The sequence below is a fragment of the Mobula hypostoma genome, chromosome 23, assembly GCF_963921235.1.
Source record: "Mobula hypostoma chromosome 23, sMobHyp1.1, whole genome shotgun sequence".
Lineage (NCBI taxonomy): Eukaryota > Metazoa > Chordata > Chondrichthyes > Myliobatiformes > Myliobatidae > Mobula > Mobula hypostoma.
Genome location: NC_086119.1, coordinates 27,443,876 through 27,465,223, shown reverse-complemented (window position 1 = coordinate 27,465,223; position 21,348 = coordinate 27,443,876). Strand labels below are relative to the sequence as shown.

The following is a 21,348-nucleotide window of genomic DNA, read 5'->3' as shown; positions in this document are numbered from 1 at the left end:
CATTCACACCTTTATTTAATAAATTTCAATGAAATCCCTCCTCATTCTTCTCAACTCCACTGAGTACAGATGCAGAGCTAATAAACACTTCTCACACGTTAACCCTTTTATTCCTGGGATCATTCTCGCGAACCTTCTCTAGACCCTCTTCAAGGCCAGGACATCCTTTGTTAGATAAAGGACCCAAAATTGCTCACAATACTACAAGTGCACTCTGACCAATGCTTTCTAAAGCCTCAGCATTGCATTATTATTTTATATTCTAGCCCTTGTGTAATTAATACTCGATCAGCTGTAAGGTTTTATGCAGCCCAGGAGAAAGGACTGCCTGTCGTGCTGTGAATCTGTTTTCTTTACTGTTGACATAGTGGGCATTATATTGCAGGGTCTGACTTCAAACAATCTCAGTTTAACAACATGGGGAGTAATCGCAGGTCACACAATCCAGGTTGAGTTAAGTTCCACAGGTCAGCAGACAAGGGAAGGGCAATGAATTTCAGCATCCCAAAAATGAATATTAGAAAAAAAATAACCTGAATGATATTTTTAATGGCATTTGTTGACATAAGTAATGCAAATAATAGGTAGTGAGATGATAAATGTGTGTAATGAAATATGTATTGAATTACTATGTAGTACCCTATAGGCCCATTCCTAGATGACAGAAAATTTATGTTGTATGTTTGCATTTTGGAGAACAAAATAAAGCATGTACTCTGGAGGAACTCAGCAGGTCAATCCGTATGTCATTGGGTTCGGATATGGCCCAAGTGCGGAACGAGAGACACTGAAGTGGGTCGATAGTTTACAGACTTCAATGCGAACAGAGTTAGAGGGAAAAGAAAACAATAGATGCAAGGCCAAACAGGGCTATTAACTAAAACTCTCAAATGGAGAATGAAGCCTACACTGTGGCTGAAAGGGATAACTAAATATAAAAGAAATACCGCTAACCTTCAGAGTCAGCTGACTCGACAGTCCAATTTCTCAGGCAAGGCTGAATGCAAGCAGGCAGCGAAGCATTGCTGTGCTGGGTTCAAGTCTTGACAAGCACTACAACGGAAAGAATGGAGTTAAATACTATCACAATGAAATAATTATTAGCTGACATATTCATGGGTGCAATTGCGGTATCTGCTGCGGTGCTGGATCTGTGGTTGTGACACCGTATTTGTGGAGGTAAATGGACAGTTGATGTTTTGATTCAAGATTCTTCATCTCTGCTGTTCCATAATTGTATCATTCTGTTCCGCAGTCCTATCAGATCACTAAAAGGGATAATGATCATATCCCATCGTAACGTAAATTAGATAATATTTTTGCAGACTTTCTTAGCTGCTGTATGTCCCCATCAAAGATCATAACTTACACATGGATCTGGTCAGTACCAATAGGCATTTCCTACTTCTGCTCAATCAGTGTTCTCACAAACCAGGGAAATCTGTGCAAATGCAAGTCAAGATGAGTGTGAGGTCAGCCAATGGCTTTCAAAAGGGGAACATCATAGCTCTGTTAGGGTACCTGTGAAACATGTAACTGATAGGGCTACAGGATATTACTGTGGCTATGTTCTGAGTCTAAAAATTGGGTGGGGAGAGTACCTAGTTGGTCCTTCCACTCCAACACCAGCATTCAGACTCAGTGAAATTCTAGGTCCTCCACTGCCTTGTTCTTACCAAAATGATGGGTCTCTTCACAATGGCTTGGCTCACTGAGTGAGTACTGAGAGGAGCATCATCCATTAAAAAGATTCCAGGACTCCAGAACAAAATCTCCTGTTCTCCAGGGCCTCGTCTGCAGGTTGCTACCAATGAACACCTGCAGACATAAACATGGTTTAGTCAAAATTCCAACCTTTAAGATTTTTACCATTATTGTTTTCTTTATAAAAGAAGACAAGAAAGTACTAGATATAAGCTGGCACCTTTCTCATCTCATCTGAGATGTTCTCAAAGCACTTTGCATGATGCACATCAACAAATTCAACAAGGTTCCTCAAGCATACTCAAAAAAGAAGGGGGCTTAGTTTTCCCTAAGCATTACTTCTGTGGGTAATAATCATTATGAAGTCCAAAGAAATTGATTATTAAAGTCACATACATTAGAACATTTTATTCATTACAAATTCTTTCCCTTCTGCAAAATTGGTTATCATTCCTAGGTTTTTCAACAAAATGATGTAGGCAGATTCCAAAACATACAGTGAAATGTGTTGTTTGCACTAACAACCAACACACCCAGGGATGCGCTGGGCAATGCAGTAGCCTAGCGGTTAGCGTGACACTATTACAGCTCAGGGTGTTCCAGAGGTCAGAGTTCAACCAGTGCCATTCTGTAAGGTGTCTCTGTATGTCCTCCCTGTGGAATGCATGAGTTTTTCTCCAGGTCTTCCAGTTTCCTCCCATAGTCCAAAGATGTACCAGGTGGATTAATTGGTCATTGTAAGTTGTCCTGTGATTAGGTCAGGGGCATAGTTCAAGGGGACAGGAGGGCCTCTCCACGCTGTATAGTTAAATAATACGTGTTGCCACACATTCTCGTGCCAACATGGCATTGAGGAAACTTGTCTCCAGAGTTCTTAATAATTATACGTATGGAGCATTCTCTATTACTAATATAAATAAAAAGACTGAGTTTATACATATAGTTATCGTTTTCTTTGCTAGCATTAGTGGTTCTTCTGCATTGTTTAACTGCACAGGAGCATAGTGGCTCATGCAGCGATATTACAGTTCGGATTGTTCTGGAGTTTGGAGTTCATTTCTGGCGCCATTCTATAATGAGTCTTTGTACTTCCTCCCTGTGGAATGCATGGGTTTCCCCCAGGTGCTCCAGTTTCTCCCCCACAAGTCCAAAGACGACTGGGTAGATTAATTGGTCACTGTAAATTGTCCTGTGATCGGGTTGATGTAGGTCGGTATCGTGGGGTTGCTGGAGTGGCTCAAAAGATGTACTCTGCACTGTATCGCTAAGCAAAATAAAATGACTAAAGGATGGAAATATGTTTTATCTTTATAAGCCCTAAAAGCCCTTGTTTCAGTCCTTTCTGTAGGAAGGTGATCTAAAGCAATGTATACTGGTATTGTATCTCACTAAGACGAACTGTATAATCCAAGCAGATTAAACTAACTGATAGAAAACTGGTTTGGAGTTGTGAAAATTATCAGCATAATTTGACATCAGAAGCACTAACTTATGGTCTTGTGGTCTTATGAAAATTCTCCCTTTAATTCTTTAGAGGAAAACTGTCTTATCCTTGAAGTTTTCGTTACTTTTTACCTGCATCATTTTGTGCCCACAGCTGATGTCATACCAAGCCACCAGTCTCTCTTTCTGGAAAGTTCTAATGTACCCATGTCCCCTAACACACTACTGACACAATTGCAACGAGAAATCCGCAGAAGCAGTCAAGCCAGCATTACCAGTGAGGTATCAGGTTCCTCGGAGAATTTTCTTGCAGCTAATATTGCCAGCAGTAAGTAAACTAATATTTTGTTGCATGTTGTCTGGCATTTCTATTTCAGTCGCCTTGATAGATAAAACTATAAAGTGCTGATTATCATGTCACAACTGTTGGTAACCTGGGGAGTGCAGCCTTTCAAGACTGTTTGGTTGTCTTGTTTCCTGGGATGTGCCCATGAGGCAAGATACCATGGATAAGTGGAGGGTTCATGCTCGATATAGAAGCATGCCCTGGTTACTTTCATCTGGGCTTCAGTCCTCCTTGGACACGCTTCGCTTGTGTAGTGCAGAGTTGATGGCTCAAAAGTGAAATGTGCGAATTTGAGAGGAACTTCAGATGGATGTGAAAGATCCTAGGCTCGTACTTTAAGAAGAGATAGGTTTCCCCGTTCCCCTGTCCATCTATGCTTTCCATATTCCTGTACACTTGGATCCTGCTGTGCACAGAATGCCATTTTTCCTTTGCAATATGAGTCACCACTGTTCAAAAGCAATTAAGTAGCTGCGAAGGGCTCTGAGCCAATTCAGGGATATGAGAGCCACCATGACAAATACAAGCCCCTCTCTGACTCAGCAAAATGATTCAGGGCAGATTACTTGAGCACTCTTAGGTTCATTGGCTAAGGATAATTCCTGATTGATTTCTTTTGTCCTTGTGCAAATAATCTAATGAGGTTGCAGATGATTTGCAGCACTTGAAATGAGTAGTAAACACAAAATACTCTGCAGATGCTGGGGTCAAAGCAACACTCACCACACGCTGGAGGAACTCGGCAGGTTGGGCAGCATCCGTGGAAACGATCAGTCAACGTTTCGGGCCGGAACCCTACGTCAGGACTGAAGAGGGAAGGGGCAGAGGCCCTATAAAGAAAATGGAGGAAGGGTGGGAAGGAGAAGGCTGGTAGGTTACAGGTGAAAAACCAGTAAAGGGAAAGATAAAGGGGTGGGGGAGGTGATAGGCAGGAAAGGTGAAGAAGGAATAGGGGAAAACACAATGGGTAGTAGAAGGAGGCGGAACCATGAGGGAGGTGATAGGCAGCTGGGGGAGGGAGCAGAGTGAAACAGGGATGGGGGAAGGGAGGGGGAGCGAATTACCAGCAGTGACAGAATTCAGTGTTCATGCCCAGGGGCTGGAAACTACCTAGATGATATATGAAGTGTTGCTCCTCCAACCTGAGTTTAGCCTCATCATGGCAGTAGAGGAGGCCATGTATGGACATACCCGAATGGGAATGGGAAGCAGAGTTGAAGTGGGTGGCAACCGGGAGATCAGGGAGAACTGGGAACCGACTTCCTGATCCACACGTTCCTCCCCACGGATCTCCCACCCGGCACTTATCCCTGTAAGCGTAAGTGCTACACCTGTCCCTACACCTCCTCTCTTGCCACCATTCAGGGCCCCAAATAGTCCTTCCAGGTGAGGCAACACTTCACTTGTGAGTCTGTTGGGGTCATCTATTGCATTCGGTGCTCCCGGTGTGGCCTCCTCTACATCGGTGAAACCCGACGCAGATTGGGGGACTGCTTCATCGAGCACCTCCGCTCCGTCCGCTACAACAGACAGGATCTCCCGGTTGCCATCCACTTCAACTCTGCTTCCCATTCCCATTCGGATATGACCATACATGGCCTCCCTGCCATGATGAGGCTAAACTCAGGTTGGAGGAGCAACACCTCATATACCGTCTAGGTAGTCTCCAGCTCCTTGGTATGAACATAGAATTCTCCAACTTCAGGTAATTCCCTCCCCCTCCCTTCTCCTATCCCTATTTCACTCTGCCCCCTCCCCCAGCTGCCTATCACCTCCCTCATGGTTCCACCTCCTTCTACTACCCATTGTGTTTTCCCCTATTCCTTCTTCACCTTTCCTGCCTATCACCTCCCTGCTTCCCCTCCCCCACCCCTTTATATTTCCCCTTACTGGTTTTTCAGCTGGAACCTACCAGCCTTCTCCTTCCCAACCTCCCTCCACCTTCTTTACTTGAAATGAGTATTGTCTCCTGCACCTAGAATATCTTTTCCTCAGAAGGGTTTCCCTACATTTATACTGCCCCTCCAGCACTTGCCAACTGTAGTGTACTAGTACAACAAGCCAGCCTGTAATTCATAACTCTTCCCCCAAATTCCATTAAGATCAGCAGATGCTGAAAAAAGCTGAGAACAATTCCTATTCACATGTTCTTCTGCTGTTAAAAATAGCTCTGTCTCATAATCAGAATGTCACAGTAACAAAAGATATATATAGTTCAGTCAGATCAGTAAGAATGTAGTGAAATGTCTGCTCTGTAAAAGATAGCAATCACATTGTCTGTTGTCATTGGAACATTAGTCCTGACTACAATTAAGATGCATAACAAGCAATATTTAGGTACATAGAACACCCTTTTTAATATTTGGTTTGTTATTTTTGGATTAGTATGATTACGGTAAAAGAGGCATTTATCTATATTTCTGTTTATATATTTTCCTCAGAGCCATTATGAGTTGTAGGTAGCATAACAATGGTATGGTATTATTGTGGGTAACCAGGGAAAGGTTTCATGCTTGCATTGATATAACACAGAGATACAGAAATAGGAAACATGAAAGTTATGGAGTGTTTTGCTCTCTCATAATATTGTCTTTGTATACACAATCTTTTGCATGTTGATGACATTGTTGCTGTTAATTTATTTTTAATTAACATTGTAATTAAAGCTTTATAGATATGTGGAAAATAATTCCATTTCAACAGTCTAATTGGACCTGTCACAGTCCATCTCCCTTCCTCTCCCTCTCTCTCCCCTTCTTCTCCCCTTCTCTCAATCCCTCCCCCTCCAACTCCCTCCCTCTCCCCCTCCACTCCCACCTCCCCTCTCCTCCCCTCCTACTCCTACACTTCCCCCTCTGCCCCTCCCTCCCTCTATCCCTACCTTCCTCCCTTTCCCCTACTTTCCTCCCCTCCCTCTTTCTTCATCCCTCTCCCTTGCTGCTTCACTTCTGTCTCCCCACCGCCGCCGTTTCCCCTCTCTATCGATCCCAACAGTTTCCCTTTCTGTCTCGCCCACCCCACTCCGTCTTGTCCCTCCATTTTCCTTCTTTCTCACTCCTTCTCTCTTCCCCCCTCCTTTCAGCAGGCAGTTTGTAAATGGAGGTGGATCTAGATTTTTGATTGTGTTGTGACTCACTTATCAACAAGTTCATAACCTGAGGCTGAATTAGCATGATAAATGTAATATGGTGGTTAAATCTGTTTGGATAAATGAAATATTAATCTTAGGATCACAAGGCACTTATGAAGAAGAAAGACACTTCTCTTCATTGAGGGAGGGACCACAAAGTCCCTCTTTTCTCCGACCATATAGTAGATATCATGGCCAAGAAAATTCACCAGTACATCTACTTCTGCACCCTATTGGTTGGGGGTGGGGGGAGGAGTATAGCTAGAAGGTGATAGGTGTAGGTGATAGCATGGCAACACTTGTGGGCTGCCCCCAACGCATCCGCGGACTGAGTTAAGCTGTTGATGCAAACAGTGCATTTCACTGTACATTTCAATGTACATATAATAAATAAACTTAATCTTTTTTCAGAAAAAACCTGCTTCTAACCACACTTCTCATAGTTGGTCCTCTTTAAATACAATTTTTGTTTAGCAGCTCATTCGGAACTTGGTGTTACCACAATTTCAGGTTGTTACTTTCCAGTTCTTCACAACCCCTTGTGTGTGAGGAAACTTATCCTCCATCTTCCTCTAATTCTTTATAATTTAGATATTGTCCCACTCACCAGTGGAAATAATTTCTATGTTTCCTCACTACATAGCCGGAGGACATTTGGTCACTGAATCTTTGCTGTCTCGGACAGCAATCACATTTCTCCACTAATTTTCCCTGTAACCTATTCCTCCTACATTACCACCAACTCCCCCCTCCCCCTTCCCCCCCAATTCTATCACCTCCCTTCTCAAGAGGCAATATACAGTGGCTAATTCAAATTCAGATTCATTTAGTTACTACATGTACATGTAATGTATTGTTTGCATTAACAATCATCATAACCTAAGGATTTTCACCACCGGCTTCAGCCATCAGATTTCACCCACTTCTGGGTATTGACCCCAGGACTCACCAGTCATAAGACTTTGATCTTGACCTTTGGACTCTCATGGACATCCAATCCTTGGGTTCACCAGCTTAGGGTTTCACTGGCCCTCATGCCTCCTGCCCGCATCGACTACTGACACTGGGACTCGTCAACAGGATAGGTCACCTAAATGCCATTTGGTCCCAAAGTCTGCTCAACCAAAACCCATCAACCCTTTTATTTAAATTTAATTTCCTTCTATATACATAGAAACATAGAAAATAGGTGCAGGAGTAGGCCATTCGGCCCTTCGAGCCTGCACCGCCAGTTATTATGATCATGGCTGATCATCCAACTCAGAACCCCGCCCCAGCCTTCCCTCCATACCCTCTGATCCCCGTAGCCACAAGGGCCATATCTAACTCCCTCTTAAATACAGTCAATGAACTGGCCTCAACTGTTTCCTGTGGCAGAGAATTCCACAGATTCACCACTTTCTGTGTGAAGAAGTTTTTCCTAATCTCGGTCCTAAAAGGCATCCCCTTTATCCTCAAACTGTGACCCCTTGTTCTGGACTTCCCCAACATCGGGAACAATCTTCCTGCATCTAGCCTGTCCAATCCCTTTAGGATTTTATACGTTTCAATCAGATCCCCCCTCAATCTTCTAAATTCCAACGAGTACAAGCACAGTTCATCCAGTCTTTCTTCATATGAAAGTCCTGCCATCCCAGGAATCAATCTGGTGAACCTTCTTTGCACTCCCTCTATGGCAAGGATGTCTTTCCTCAGATTAGGGGACCAAAACTGCACACAATACTCCAGGTGTGGTCTCACCAAGGCCTTGTACAACTGCAGTAGTACCTCCCTGCTCCTGTACTCGAATCGTCTCGCTATAAATGCCAGCATACCATTCGCCTTTTTCACCGCCTGCTGTATCTGCATGCCCACTTTCAATAATGACGCCCAGGTCTCCTTGCACCTCCCCTTTTCCTAATTGGCCACTATTCAGATAATAATCTGTTTTCCTATTTTTGCCACCAAAGTGGATAACTTCACATTTATCCACATTAATTTGCATCTGCCATGAATTTGCCCACTCACCCAACCTATCCAAGTCACCCTGCATCCTCTTAGCATCCTCCTCACAGCTAACACTGCCACCCAGCTTTGTGTCATCCGCAAACTTAGAGATGCTGCACTTAATTCCCTCATCCAAGTCATTAATATATATTGTAAACAACTGGGGTCCCAACACTGAGCCTTGCGGTACCCCACTAGTCACTGCCTGCCATTCTGAAAAGGTCCCGTTTATTCCCACTCTTTGCTTCCTGTCTGCTAACCAATTCTCCATCCACATCAATACCTTACCCCCAATACCGTGTGCTTTAAGTTTGCACACTAATCTCCTGTGTGGGACCTTGTCAAAAGCCTTTTGAAAATCCAAATATACCACATCCACTGGTTCTCCCCTATCCACTCTACTAGTTACATCCTCAAAAAATTCTGTGAGATTCGTCAGACATGATTTTCCTTTCACAAATCCATGCTGACTTTGTCCGATGATTTCACCGCTTTCCAAATGTGCTGTTATCACATCTTTGATAACTGACTCCAGCAGTTTCCCCACCACCAACGTTAGGCTAACCGGTCTATAATTCCCCGGTTTCTCTCTCCCTTTTTTAAAAAGTGGGGTTACATTAGCCACCCTCCAATCCTCAGGAACTAGTCCAGAATCTAACGAGTTTTGAAAAATTATCACTAATGCATCCACTATTTCTTGGGCTACATCCTTAAGCACTCTAGGATGCAGACCATCTGGCCCTGGGGATTTATCTGCCTTCAATCCCTTCAATTTACCTAACACCACTTCCCTACTAACATGTATTTCGCTCAGTTCCTCCATCTCACTGGACCCTCTGTCCCCTACTATTTCTGGAAGATTATTTATGTCCTCCTTAGTGAAGACAGAAGCAAAGTAATTATTCAATTGGTCTGCCATGTCCTTGCTCCCCATAATCAATTCACCTGTTTCTGTCTGTAGGGGACCTACATTTGTCTTTACCAGTCTTTTCCTTTTTACATATCTATAAAAGCTTTTACAGTCAGTTTTTATGTTCCCTGCCAGTTTTCTCTCATAATCTTTTTTCCCCTTCCTAATTAAGCCCTTTGTCCTCCTCTGCTGAACTCTGAATTTCTCCCAGTCCTCAGGTGAGCCACTTTCTCTGGCTAATTTGTATGCTTCTTCTTTGGAATTGATACTATCCCTAATTTCTCTTGTCAGCCACGGGTGCACTACCTTCCTTGATTTACTCTTTTGCCAAACTGGGACGAACAATTGTTGTAGTTCATCCATGCAATCTTTAAATGCTTGCCATTGCATATCCACCGTCAATTCTTTAAGTGTCATTTGCCAGTCTATCTTAGCTAATTCATGTCTCATACCTTCAAAGTTACCCCTCTTTAAGTTCAGAACCTTTGTTTCTGAATTAACTATGTCACTCTCCATCTTAATGAAGAATTCCACCATATTATGGTCACTCTTACCCAAGGGGCCTCTCACGACAAGATTGCTAATTAACCCTTCCTCATTGCTCAAAACCCAGTCCAGAATAGCCTGCTCTCTAGTTGGTTCCTCGACATGTTGGTTCAAAAAACCATCCCGCATACATTCCAAGAAATCCTCTTCCTCAGCACCTTTACCAATTTGGTTCACCCAATCTACATGTAGATTGAAGTCACCCATTATAACTGCTGTTCCTTTATTGCACAAATTTCTAATTTCTTGTTTAATACCATCTCCGACCTCACTACTACTGTTAGGTGGCCTGTACACAACTCCCACCAGCGTCTTCTGCCCCTTAGTGTTACGCAGCTCTACCCATATTGATTCCACATCTTCCCGGCTTATGTCCTTCCTTTCTATTGCGTTAATCTCTTCTTTAACCAGCAACGCCACCCCACCTCCCCTTCCTTCATGTCTATCCCTCCTGAATATTAAATATCCCTGAACGTTGAGCTCCCATCCTTGGTCACCCTGGAGCCATGTCTCTGTGATCCCAACTATATCATAATCATTAATAACAATCTGCACTTTCAATTCATCCACCTTATTACGAATGCTCCTTGCATTGACACACAAAGCCTTCAGGCGCTCTTTTACAACTCTCTTAGCCCTTATATAATTATGTTGAAAAGTGGCCCTTTTTAATGCTTGCCCTGGAATTGTCGGCCTGCCACTTTTACTTTTCTCCTTAGTACTTTTTGCTTCTACCCTCACTTTACACCCCTCTGTCTCTCTGCACCGGTTCCCATCCCCCTGTTGTGAACTAACCTCCTCACGCCTAGCCTCTTTAATTTGATTCACACCCCCCAACCATTCTAGTTTAAAGTCACCTCAGTAGCCCTCGCTAATCTCCCTGCCAGGATATTGGTCCCCCTAGGATTCAAGTGTAACCCGTCCTTTTTGTACCGGTCACGCCTGTGCCAAAAGAGGTCCCAATGATCCGTATCATAATCTCTGATAACTCTGAATACTGTTACTAAACAAACAAGAGCATAAGTAGAAATAGAAATCAGCTATTTTGTACTGATGTTTGCTCAACCATTCATCAAGATCATAGCTGCAAACTTCTTCTGCACTTTCCACATATCCCTGGGTTCACTTGTTATCCAAAAATCTACTAACTTTTGAATAAAAATTCAATGACTAATCTCTAGGTAGAGAATTCCAAAAGCTTGTTATCTTTTGCAGGAAGAAACTTCTCTTTATCTCAGTCTAAGTGGCTTATCCCCCCATTCTGAGTCTGCAGGGTGGATGCTGGCTGAGGAATCTAGAATCGGGAGACATGGTCTTTGAATAAAGTCATTTAAGGCTGAGATGAGGAGAAATTTCTTCATGCAGAGCATGATGAATGTATGGGATTGTCTGCCTGGAGAGCTTTGGAGGTTCAGATGACATGGATACAATTCTCAAGATGAAGCTTGCGCAAAAGTCCATTCTTTCTGAGGAAGGTTTTACAACCTCAGTATCATTTTTGTCTCTGGTATGATCTGTACCTGTTCTATAATGTGGCCAATTGCACCCTACCTCAACGTAAATGCTGCTGAAACCTTCGATAATGTTCTTGTCACTTCTTGCTTGCCAATCTGCTAGTGGTTTGCTTCCCACTGCCCCCTCTGGATAAACTTGTGCTTGTCAAAAGTCCCTTTTGGCATTCTAATCTTTCCCACTCCCCTTGCTTGTTGGATTTCATTTGTACCCCAGAGAGATGAGAGACTGTAGATACAGGAATCTGGAGTAACATACAAAGCACTGGAGGAATCCAGCAGGTCCAGCAGAGTCTATGGAGGGAAATGATCAGTTGTTAAGTCAGGCTGAGATCTTTTATTTGGATGCAGTTTCACCCTGAAATATTGACTGTCCATTGCCCTGCATAGATGCTGCATGACCTGTTGAGTTCCTCCAGGACTTTGTTGCCTTTGTACCCAATCTGAAAATGCTTCAATCAATGTCAGCATTTTTATTTTGTTTAATTGCTTGTGGGACATGACCAATGCTAAAAAGTGTAGAGTTTATGTAGACTATAGCTAATGGACATCAGTGTATTTCCTCAGCAGACTGATAATTACTTTATCACTATTCTTGATACCTTTATTCCAATTGTATTTAATTACTTGAATTAAAATTCCTTGCTGCTATGGTAATTTGCAAGCTCATCTCTCCAGATAAACAATTCAGACCATTGGATACTGGGAATTCTTCGAAAAAGTCAAGGAGTCAGTATTCAATCCATGACAAGTTGTGTATCTCAGCTAAGTTCTTTATTAGCTGCAGTACCTTTGGTTTCAATGAGGAAAACGACTCCACTGTCACTTTAGACCCTGCTGAGATGACAAATTGATACCATGTTGGTCTTGTAATTGGATTGGTTGTCCAGTCACCTGGATTAATGATTCAGGGTATCATGAGCTCAAATCCCTCTATGGTAGCAGATGAATTTACATTCAGTTAATGAATCTAAGTATTGCAATAAAATAGTGAATGTGTGATTGCTTGGTTGTTATAAACAGGACACCTATCTGATTCATCAAAGTAACAGAAATCTGATTTTCTATGCAGACCTACAGCAAGGTAAATGCTCCTCATATGTTAACCTTTTCGTTCCCAGAATCACTCTCATGAATCTCCTCTGGACTCTCTCAATTGCTAGCACATCTTTTCTTAGATAAGGAGCACAAAACTGCTCACAATACTCCAAGTATGGTCTGACCAACACTTTATAAAGTCTCAGCGTCAAATCCTTGCTCATATATTCTAGTCCTCTTGAAATTAATGCTGGCATTGCATTTGTCTTCCCTACCACTGACTCAACCGTAAGTTAACTTTAAGGACTCCCAAGTTCCTTTGCACCTCTGATTTTTGAATTTTCTCCCCATTTCGAAAATAGTCTATGCCTTTATTCCTTCTACCATATAGCATGACTACACACTTCCCTACAGTATATTCCAACTGTCACTTCTTTGTCCATTCTCCTAATATGTCTAAGTCGTTCTGCAAACTCTCCACTTCCTCAACACTTTCTGGCCCTCCATCAATCTTAGTATCATCTGCAAATCTGGCCACAAATCCCTAATTTCTCTCATCCTAATTGTTGACATACAAGGTGAAAAGAAGCGATCCCGATACCGACTCCTGCAGAACAACACTAGTCACTGGCAGCCAGCCAGAATAGGCCACCTTTATTCTGACACATTACCTCCTGCCAGTCAGCTAATCTTTAAGTTCAAGTTCAAGTTTAAGTTTAAGTTTAACTTTCATTAAACGATACATGAATACTCATGAATACATCCAAACGAAACAGCATTCCTCAGAGACCAAGGTGCAAAACACAGTACCAACAGTCATACACAGCATAAGGCACATATAAGATACCAAGTAAGCATACAGTCACACGAAATATATATAGCCCAAAACCCTAAATAACATATCCTGTAAATTGATGGGGCATGGGTGTTGTCAGCAAGAACGCGCAATTCTCAGCAGAGTGCAGACGAATATACGCATGCACGCAGACCAGATTATCATTCCACAATGTGAACACTGGGGGGCAGCACTGACTGGAGGTGCCAGCCCACAACTCAGCATGGACGTTGCACTACACTGCCTCCGGCGGCTCCTCTCCTGGACTGCTGCAACAGGCAAGCCCACGGCTTGAGGCCTAGTCCCTGCCACAAACAAGGCCGTACAGCTCCCCCGCTGTCTGTCTCACCAATAAAAAAAGGAAATAGACTTGTAGCATTTTACATTACCAATATCCAACAGGATCCTGCAATCGCAAGAGAAACATCCAAGACAATCACTCATGTTAGACTGCACATTGCCTTCGTGCACCAACTCCGATACCTTTCCATAGGAAGCAGCGATATCTTCCGCACCAAGTCCAGTTTCCCAAGCTCCTCCGCAGATGAGCAGCTCACTGGTGGGGTAGACCTGTGGTACTTGAAGTTCTTAATATGCAGTATTGTCTTGCAATCATAAAAAAGACATTTTAAATGACAAAAACACCTTTGGTTGGCCCCTGCAGAGCCGCGGCTTTCAAAACTGGGGCCATCTTATGGTAAGATCGTACTGGATTGTCTATCCATGCAAATATCTTTCCAATAATACCATGGGCTGTTTTCTTGGTAAGCAGCCTCATGTGCAGCACCTTGTCAAAGGCTGCATGAAAATCCAAGTAAACAACATCCACTGACTCTCCTCTGTCTATTTTGCCAGTTATTTCCTCAAAGACTTCCAACAGATTTGTCAGGCAAGATATCCCCTTTAGGAAACCATGCTGACCTCAACCCACTTTATCAAGTACCTCAAGTACCCTGAAACCTTATCCTTAATAATGAAACCCAACATCTTCCCAACCACTGAAGAACTTCCTTTCCTCTGCCTCCTTCTTAAAGCTTTGAGTGACATTTGCAATTTTCCATTTATCTCAAACCATTCCAGAATCTAGTGATTCTTGAAAGATCATTACTAATGCCTCCACAATCTCTTCAGCTACCTTTTTGAGGTGTAGTCCATCTGATTTAGGTGACTTATCTACCTTCAGACCTTTCAGCTTCCCAAGCACTATCGCCTTAGCAATACACTCATTTCTGTCCCTGACACTCAAATTTATGGCATCGTAAAGGCTGATACTTATTCAGTTCATCTGCCATTCCATTGTCTCCCATTACTACCTCTCTACCATCATTTTACAGTAGTCCACTCTTGCCACTCTTTCATTCTTTGTATACATGAAAAAAACTTTTGGTATTTTCTTTTATATTATTGGCTAGCTTACCTCCATGCTTCATCATTTCTCACTTGTATTTTTTTTTGTTGCTGTCTGCTGATTTTTAAAAGCTTCTCAATTCTCTACCTTCCCACTAGTTTTTGCTATATTATATGCCCTCTCTTTTGCTGTTGTGCTGTATTTGGCTTCCCTTGTCTGCTATAGATGCCTCATTCCTCATTTAGAATACTTCTTCATCTTTGGGATGTATCTATACTATGCCTTTCGAATTGACCCTAAGAACTCCAACCATTGCTGTTCTGCCGTTTTCTCTTCTAGTGTATCCTTCCAATCAACTTTGGCCAGCTCCTCTCTCATGCCTCTGGCATTCCCTTTACTCCAATGTAATACTGATAAGTTTGACTTTATCTTCTTCCTGTTAAACTGCAGGGTGAATTCTATCATATTTTATGATAACTGCCTCCTAATGGTTCCTTTACCTTAAGCTCCCTAATCAAATCTAGTTTATTGCACAACACTCAATCCAGAATTGCCTTTCCCCTAGCGGGCTCAATCACAAGCTGCTCTAAAGAGCTATCTCATAGGAATTCTACAATTTCCCTTTTTTGGGATCTAGCATCAGTCTGATTTCCCCAATCTACCTGCATATTGAAATCCCTCATGACAATTATGACATTGCCCTTTTACATGCCTTTTCTATTTCCCATTGTAATTTATATGCCGCACCCTGGCTACTGTTTGGGCATCTGTATTAAATCCCATTAGGTCTATTTACCCTTGTAGTTTCTTAACTTTACCCACAAGGCTTCTATATTTTCCCATCCCATGTCACCTCTTTCTAAGATTTTGATTTCAGTTTTTACCAGCAGAGCCACCTACCCCCTCAGCCTACCTGTCTGTCCTTTTGATATAATATGTATCCTTGGATGTTTTGCCCTCAACTATGATCTTACTTCAGCTATAACTCAGTAATAAAATGAATTTCATATCTGCCAATCTCTAACAATGCTACAAGATCATCTACCCGAATCCATATGCTGTGTGCATTAAAATATTACACCTTCAGTCCTGTATTAATCTACCTTTTTGATTTTTGCTCTGATTTAATCTTCAAATTAGCCCACTGACTGCAACTTTGCCCTATCATCTGCCTGTCCTTCCTCAGAGTGTCACTACACACTGCATCGACTTGCATACCAACTGCCCAATTCTTAGTCCTATCACCATGATTTCCATGGCCCAACTAATTTAAATTAAAGCCTCCCCAACAGGGCTAGCAAACCTGCCCACAAGGATATTGGTCCCCCTTGGGTTCAGGTGTAATCAGTCCTTATTGTACAGGACATACCTTCCCTATTCAGGTAGATGGAGCTTGTCAGCCTGGGAAGGCAGGCCATCTAAGAGAGGGAGAACTCTGATTTCAAACTTCCACTGCCTTGCGGCCATACCTACTCATGGAAAAGGCTTCGGGAGTAAACCCTGAGGACAAATCCGAAGCTGGAATCCTTAAGGCAGTCCGGTGTTGCCTTCAACCTCGTTCTGGCAACTCCTGCAATGACACTGGTTCCAAGCTGTATCGGCCCTTGCCCTTCCCTTGGACAGCATCGGTGTCATGGAGAGGGGAGACTTGCTGCACGGGCAACTGCTGGTCTTCCATACAACCTTGCCCAGGCCTGCGCCCTGGAGAATTCCAGACGCAGATCCATAGTCTCGCAAGACTAACGGATGCCACCACCTTCCCCAGAAGAGATCCCAATGATCCAGAAATCTGAAACCCTTTGCATTGACCTTTGCCTATCACAGTTAGGTCAGTTTAAATCATAATGCAATAGCCAATGATTAGGTAAAATAAAAGTGCACGTGTTGAATGGATGCACGGTGATGGTCTTGCAGTCAAGTGGCTTGCTGGCATATACCTTGGGATTTTCTTGTGAATAATTATAATCTGGGTGAGATGATAGAAGGTAGGGGGTGAGAGAGAAACTCTACAGATCAAAGAGTTTGGGAGGAGAGAGAGGATCAAGAAGAAATGAGCAGAAATATTTTAGGCCGAATAGCAAACTGAGTAGATCAAATGTCTGGAAAATGAAATCACGCAGAATATAATCAAATAGCCAATTCTGTCTAACCTATTTCTTGTTGAGTACATTGGCCAAAATTCTGCAAATTAAACAAAATGTCTATTCACAGTAACTATTAGAAAACAATATTGATGTCCAGGTGATTCTGAAGCTGTGCTGACATTCATATGGCTCCGAAGAACAGCTTATGAACAATTCAAAACTGTATTTTAAAATTTATAACAGCATCATTCTAATCAGCGTCAGTTACGCTGCTTCATAACTGCTTCTGTTTTATGTAAAATAAAGGGCAGATTGATCAAGCAAATTAAGAAATTGAAACATTGAAACTGTTTTTGCTGTGATTGACGAACAGTGGCGGCCATTATCTACACAGTTTGGTTGATCTAAAAATTTAGAGACAATCTTCAGTCTCATCTCTGTGTCAAGCATCCAGCCAGGATGCCGACAATATGATGTAATCAATTATTTAGTGTCCTTATAAGCTCTAACTATCTGGCAATTATTTTTAGCAAAACTAAATTTGTTAACATCTGTTTGGGCCATGACCTTGTAGGACGTGATATATCTATATGGCATGTCTTAGTAACCTCTGGAGATAACACTATGGTTAGCATTTTGACACCAATTCAATTATTAAACATTAATTCTTAAATATATCTGTTTCAAAACTGAGTTTATTTTGAAACAAGATCCTTTTTTGCAAAGCAGGTGGGGCACGAGCAATTAATTGTGTTAGCTTTTCTGCTGTGTCCAGGATTTGTTTCCTGGCATGCCATGCATTATTCAAATGTTTGTTGAGTTTGCACTGTGATCTTTGGATTCCACCACCACTGGGAGAATCTGTCGATCAATTTTTGCACTCCAATATGCCTTAGGGAGTGTATTGGCTCTGCCAGTACATATGTTAGTCTGTGATACAGAGGGCAACTTTGTTTCTATAATTCCAGCTGTCAGGTTCATTGCGTATATTCTCAGTACATTTTCTTTTCTTTCTTCCCATGGTATGCCTTCTTTATGATACTGAGTCAGTCATTTTTACAATTTCTTCCACAAATGCATTTCCATGGCTTTCCATTGTAGTTATTTTGGAGCGGCTTTTACATGTTAGTACAGCAATTTTTGATGGAAGTGGTATAACATACATCAGTTCTTGTACCAGTTGATCATTCTTGACTGGGGTTGCTACAGACTTAAGATGAAGCTTTGTTTTAACATCATGTTCAAGTGATGTCACCTTGATAGTGCAATGCTCTCTAGTAGTTCTGACAGCTTGAATTTTTGAGCTCAGATCTCTGCCATTGGTTCAACCTACAGGCTTCTCCCTCAGGCATTCTGCCTGAGACCTTAAATTAATTAATTGTGTTTACAGTGGGGCTGAATTGAAGGCAGCATGACATCGTGTGTGTTCGTTAAAAGAAAGTGTTTGTTTTCTACAGTTACTGCAAAGTGGTGGGGAACTAAAAGGATAGATTACGCACTGTACTGTCCTGACGCATTGACAGCTTTTCCAACTGTGGCTCTACCGCACCTCTTCCATGCCAGCTACTGGGAATCAAATGACGTGTTGGCATTTGTTCTACGGCAGGTAACTATGCTCAGTCTTGAGAATTATTCTGAGTGGAGTCACTTTGAAATAGTTATCTTAAGGGCATAATGAAGGTGCTAAGACAGTGTTCCTGATGGAATTAGTTTAATGCGATAAATGTGGTGTTCGTACTCACACTGTTTGATATAAATACTGACCTGATTTGTCTCCCTAAAGTACTCTAATCTCTCTCTCTCAAGCCTGTACTTAGTACATGGTCATAATGGAATCCAGTGATCTGACTGATGAACATGTCTATGAATGGTTCATTTATCCAACCAGGATCCTCTTCAGTAATCCAATGAAGTAGGCAGCATTATTGAGCACTCTTTTATTTAAAAAAAAGATTATCAAACCATAACTCGGGGTGACATGACCAAGATGGACTCCATTAACAATGAATAAGAATGGGTATTTGCCAACTGATTGACTAATACAAGGGGGCATAATTTTAAGGTCATTGGAGGAAAGTGTAGGGGAGATGTCAAAGGTAAGTTTTTATACAGAGAGTTGTGGGTGCATGGAATGCATTGCCTGGGGTGATGAAAGTAGGGATATTTAAGAGACTCATACAGGCATATGGAGGAAAGTAAAATGGAGGATCACTTAGGAGGGAAGGATTAAGTTGATCTTAGAGTGGTTTAAAAGATCAACACTTCATAGGCCAAAAGGTCTGTACTGTGCTGTTATGTTCTATGATCTACATAGGGATTGAAATGTTGTTGGACAATCAGTCAGCTGATTAAAGAGCTGGTTTGGTAGAATTTTTAAAGACTGCAAAATAGTTTAATTGGGCATGTGGAGAAAAGTTATTTCCACCTGTAATATCTGAACTAAACGTTGAGGAAATAAACTAGGTGCAATTGTATTCACTTGTGCTTTTGAACCCACTCCTTACTTCAATATGATTGTTGCTGATTGTCCAAATATAGTACCCTATACCAGCCTTTCTCCCTTTGCCCTATGAACATCTAACCCCTCCATCAATATTTTTAATACTTTAGATTTAGCTCATTTTTATGAAAAAAATGTCACAGGCTCACCATTCTGGGGTAGAATAATTATTCTATCTTAATTTTTAAATAGCTTACTTCTTAGTCTTAAACTGAGATGCATGGTCCTAGAATCTCTACTTCTAGGAGCATCTTTTCTGCCCTACTCCATCCAGTCTTGTCAGAACTTCATGTTTCCATGAGATCCCACTTCATTCTGATCAACTTTAATATAAACTTAATTAATATTAATATATCATTATATTAATACCTCATTAATATAAACTTAATTTCTCTTTGTTCATCAGTCTTACCTTCCCTACAATGAGTCTAGTGAATTTCCATGAACTCACTCTATCGGTCATTAGGTTTTTAATAGATCCAGTAGGAAATTTGTAGGGTTAAGAAAGTGGTTAAAATCTGGTACGCGATTGTAAAGGTAGTTGAACTGGGTGACACTGATGCATTCAAGGGCAACAAGACAACTGTACAAAGGAGAAAAAGAATAATATTAGGAGAAGACAGTGAGAGTCGGCTTGCATAGACTATGAATACCGAGGATTTTAGCGCAAGTGTCTGAACCTGTGCTCTAAGTTTAGTCATTATTATGTATAAAATAGATGTGTTCATACATGGAAATAGAATAATTACAATCTTTGTCTGTGTTACACCTGGTTTTGGAATCTATCCAAACAGTGGAGTACCAATCCAGGACATGAGATCTGATCGGCCATCTGCAGGTCTGTAAACCAACAGGAGAATCCCTGGTGGCCTGAGTTAGTGTGTTGCAAGATGGAAGTCAGGAACCCCCTAGAGAACCCCAGCCTTTTTTATGCCATGGACCAATACCATTGAGCAAGGAGTCCATGGATCCAGATCACCAATATGCTGAGCTGAGAGATTGGAAATATTTGTTTTTGGACCCTCAGCCAGTCACTTCATTTGAATGAGGATATTGATTTGGATGAAATAGTTAAATATATTTTTAAATTTTAATTAGCCTTAATGTTTCAAGTTAACATATACCAGTTAAAAGTCATCATCACTTAGCAACAGTTGCAAAAACCTTTGACAATAGCTGCTGAAAGGCAGTCAGTATTTCATGGGTCTTAACTGAAGAACATCAGTAATGACCCCATGGCATTGGGCCAAACTGTTTAGGAGACAATAAGGCTGCTGGACAAGAAGCTTCTAGTATCAGTTAAATGGACCATGTACCTTAATCTCCACTGAGGTGAAGCAGGAAGGGGTGCTAAATAGCAGCTAATCTGATCTATGTAAATTGAAGCCTGGTGGATTATGTTAAAATTGCTCCTATGGTGAATTTCAGATGCTTCCCACAACTCCACATCCAACCCCAGCAGCTGCATATAAAACACCTTTCTTTTTTATTTTCCCTGGAGCCAAGCGCATAAATCCACTAGACGGCTGTACAGGAGCTGGCAGTAAACTTGTATCCAGATGGCAAATGTTAGATTGTGAGGTGTTCTCAGATTTACCTTTGGCAAAGCATTTTCTCCACTGCTTTCTGTAAATCAGGATTGATACACGAAGCTGTTATTTCTAGGTGGCTTTTTACAAAGCTACAGAAATATGATTGTTGCACTGGCAAAATTGAATGTTGTAATTGAATTATGGGGATTATTTTATATTTTGTATTTGCTCAGCATATGATTAAAGTGCTAATACTGTCATATTAATGCAAGCACCAGGAATGAATATTCCAGCAACTGATATAGAAAGTTCTCCAAGGGAACCTTGTTGCAGCATTTTGTTTCATCAATATCACTAAATTTTAAAATAAAGTTGCTACTATTTAAAGAATATAATGCACAGTATTTGAGAGCGTAAGATCTTCATTTAAAACAG

The 21,348-nt window shown here is 41.7% G+C and overlaps 1 protein-coding gene across 9 annotated transcripts in view; it reads left to right on the top strand.

Moving 5' to 3' along the window:
• Positions 1–21,348, top strand: part of LOC134336931 (membrane-associated phosphatidylinositol transfer protein 3-like) — a 661,054-nt gene that overhangs the window by 564,521 nt on the left and 75,185 nt on the right. For all 9 annotated transcript variants that reach the window (XM_063031601.1, XM_063031602.1, XM_063031598.1 and 6 more), the window contains 2 exons: positions 3,302–3,475; positions 18,339–18,487. In XM_063031601.1, the coding sequence (XP_062887671.1) occupies positions 3,302–3,475; positions 18,339–18,487 (323 nt within the window). The remainder of the gene's footprint in view (positions 1–3,301; positions 3,476–18,338; positions 18,488–21,348) is intronic.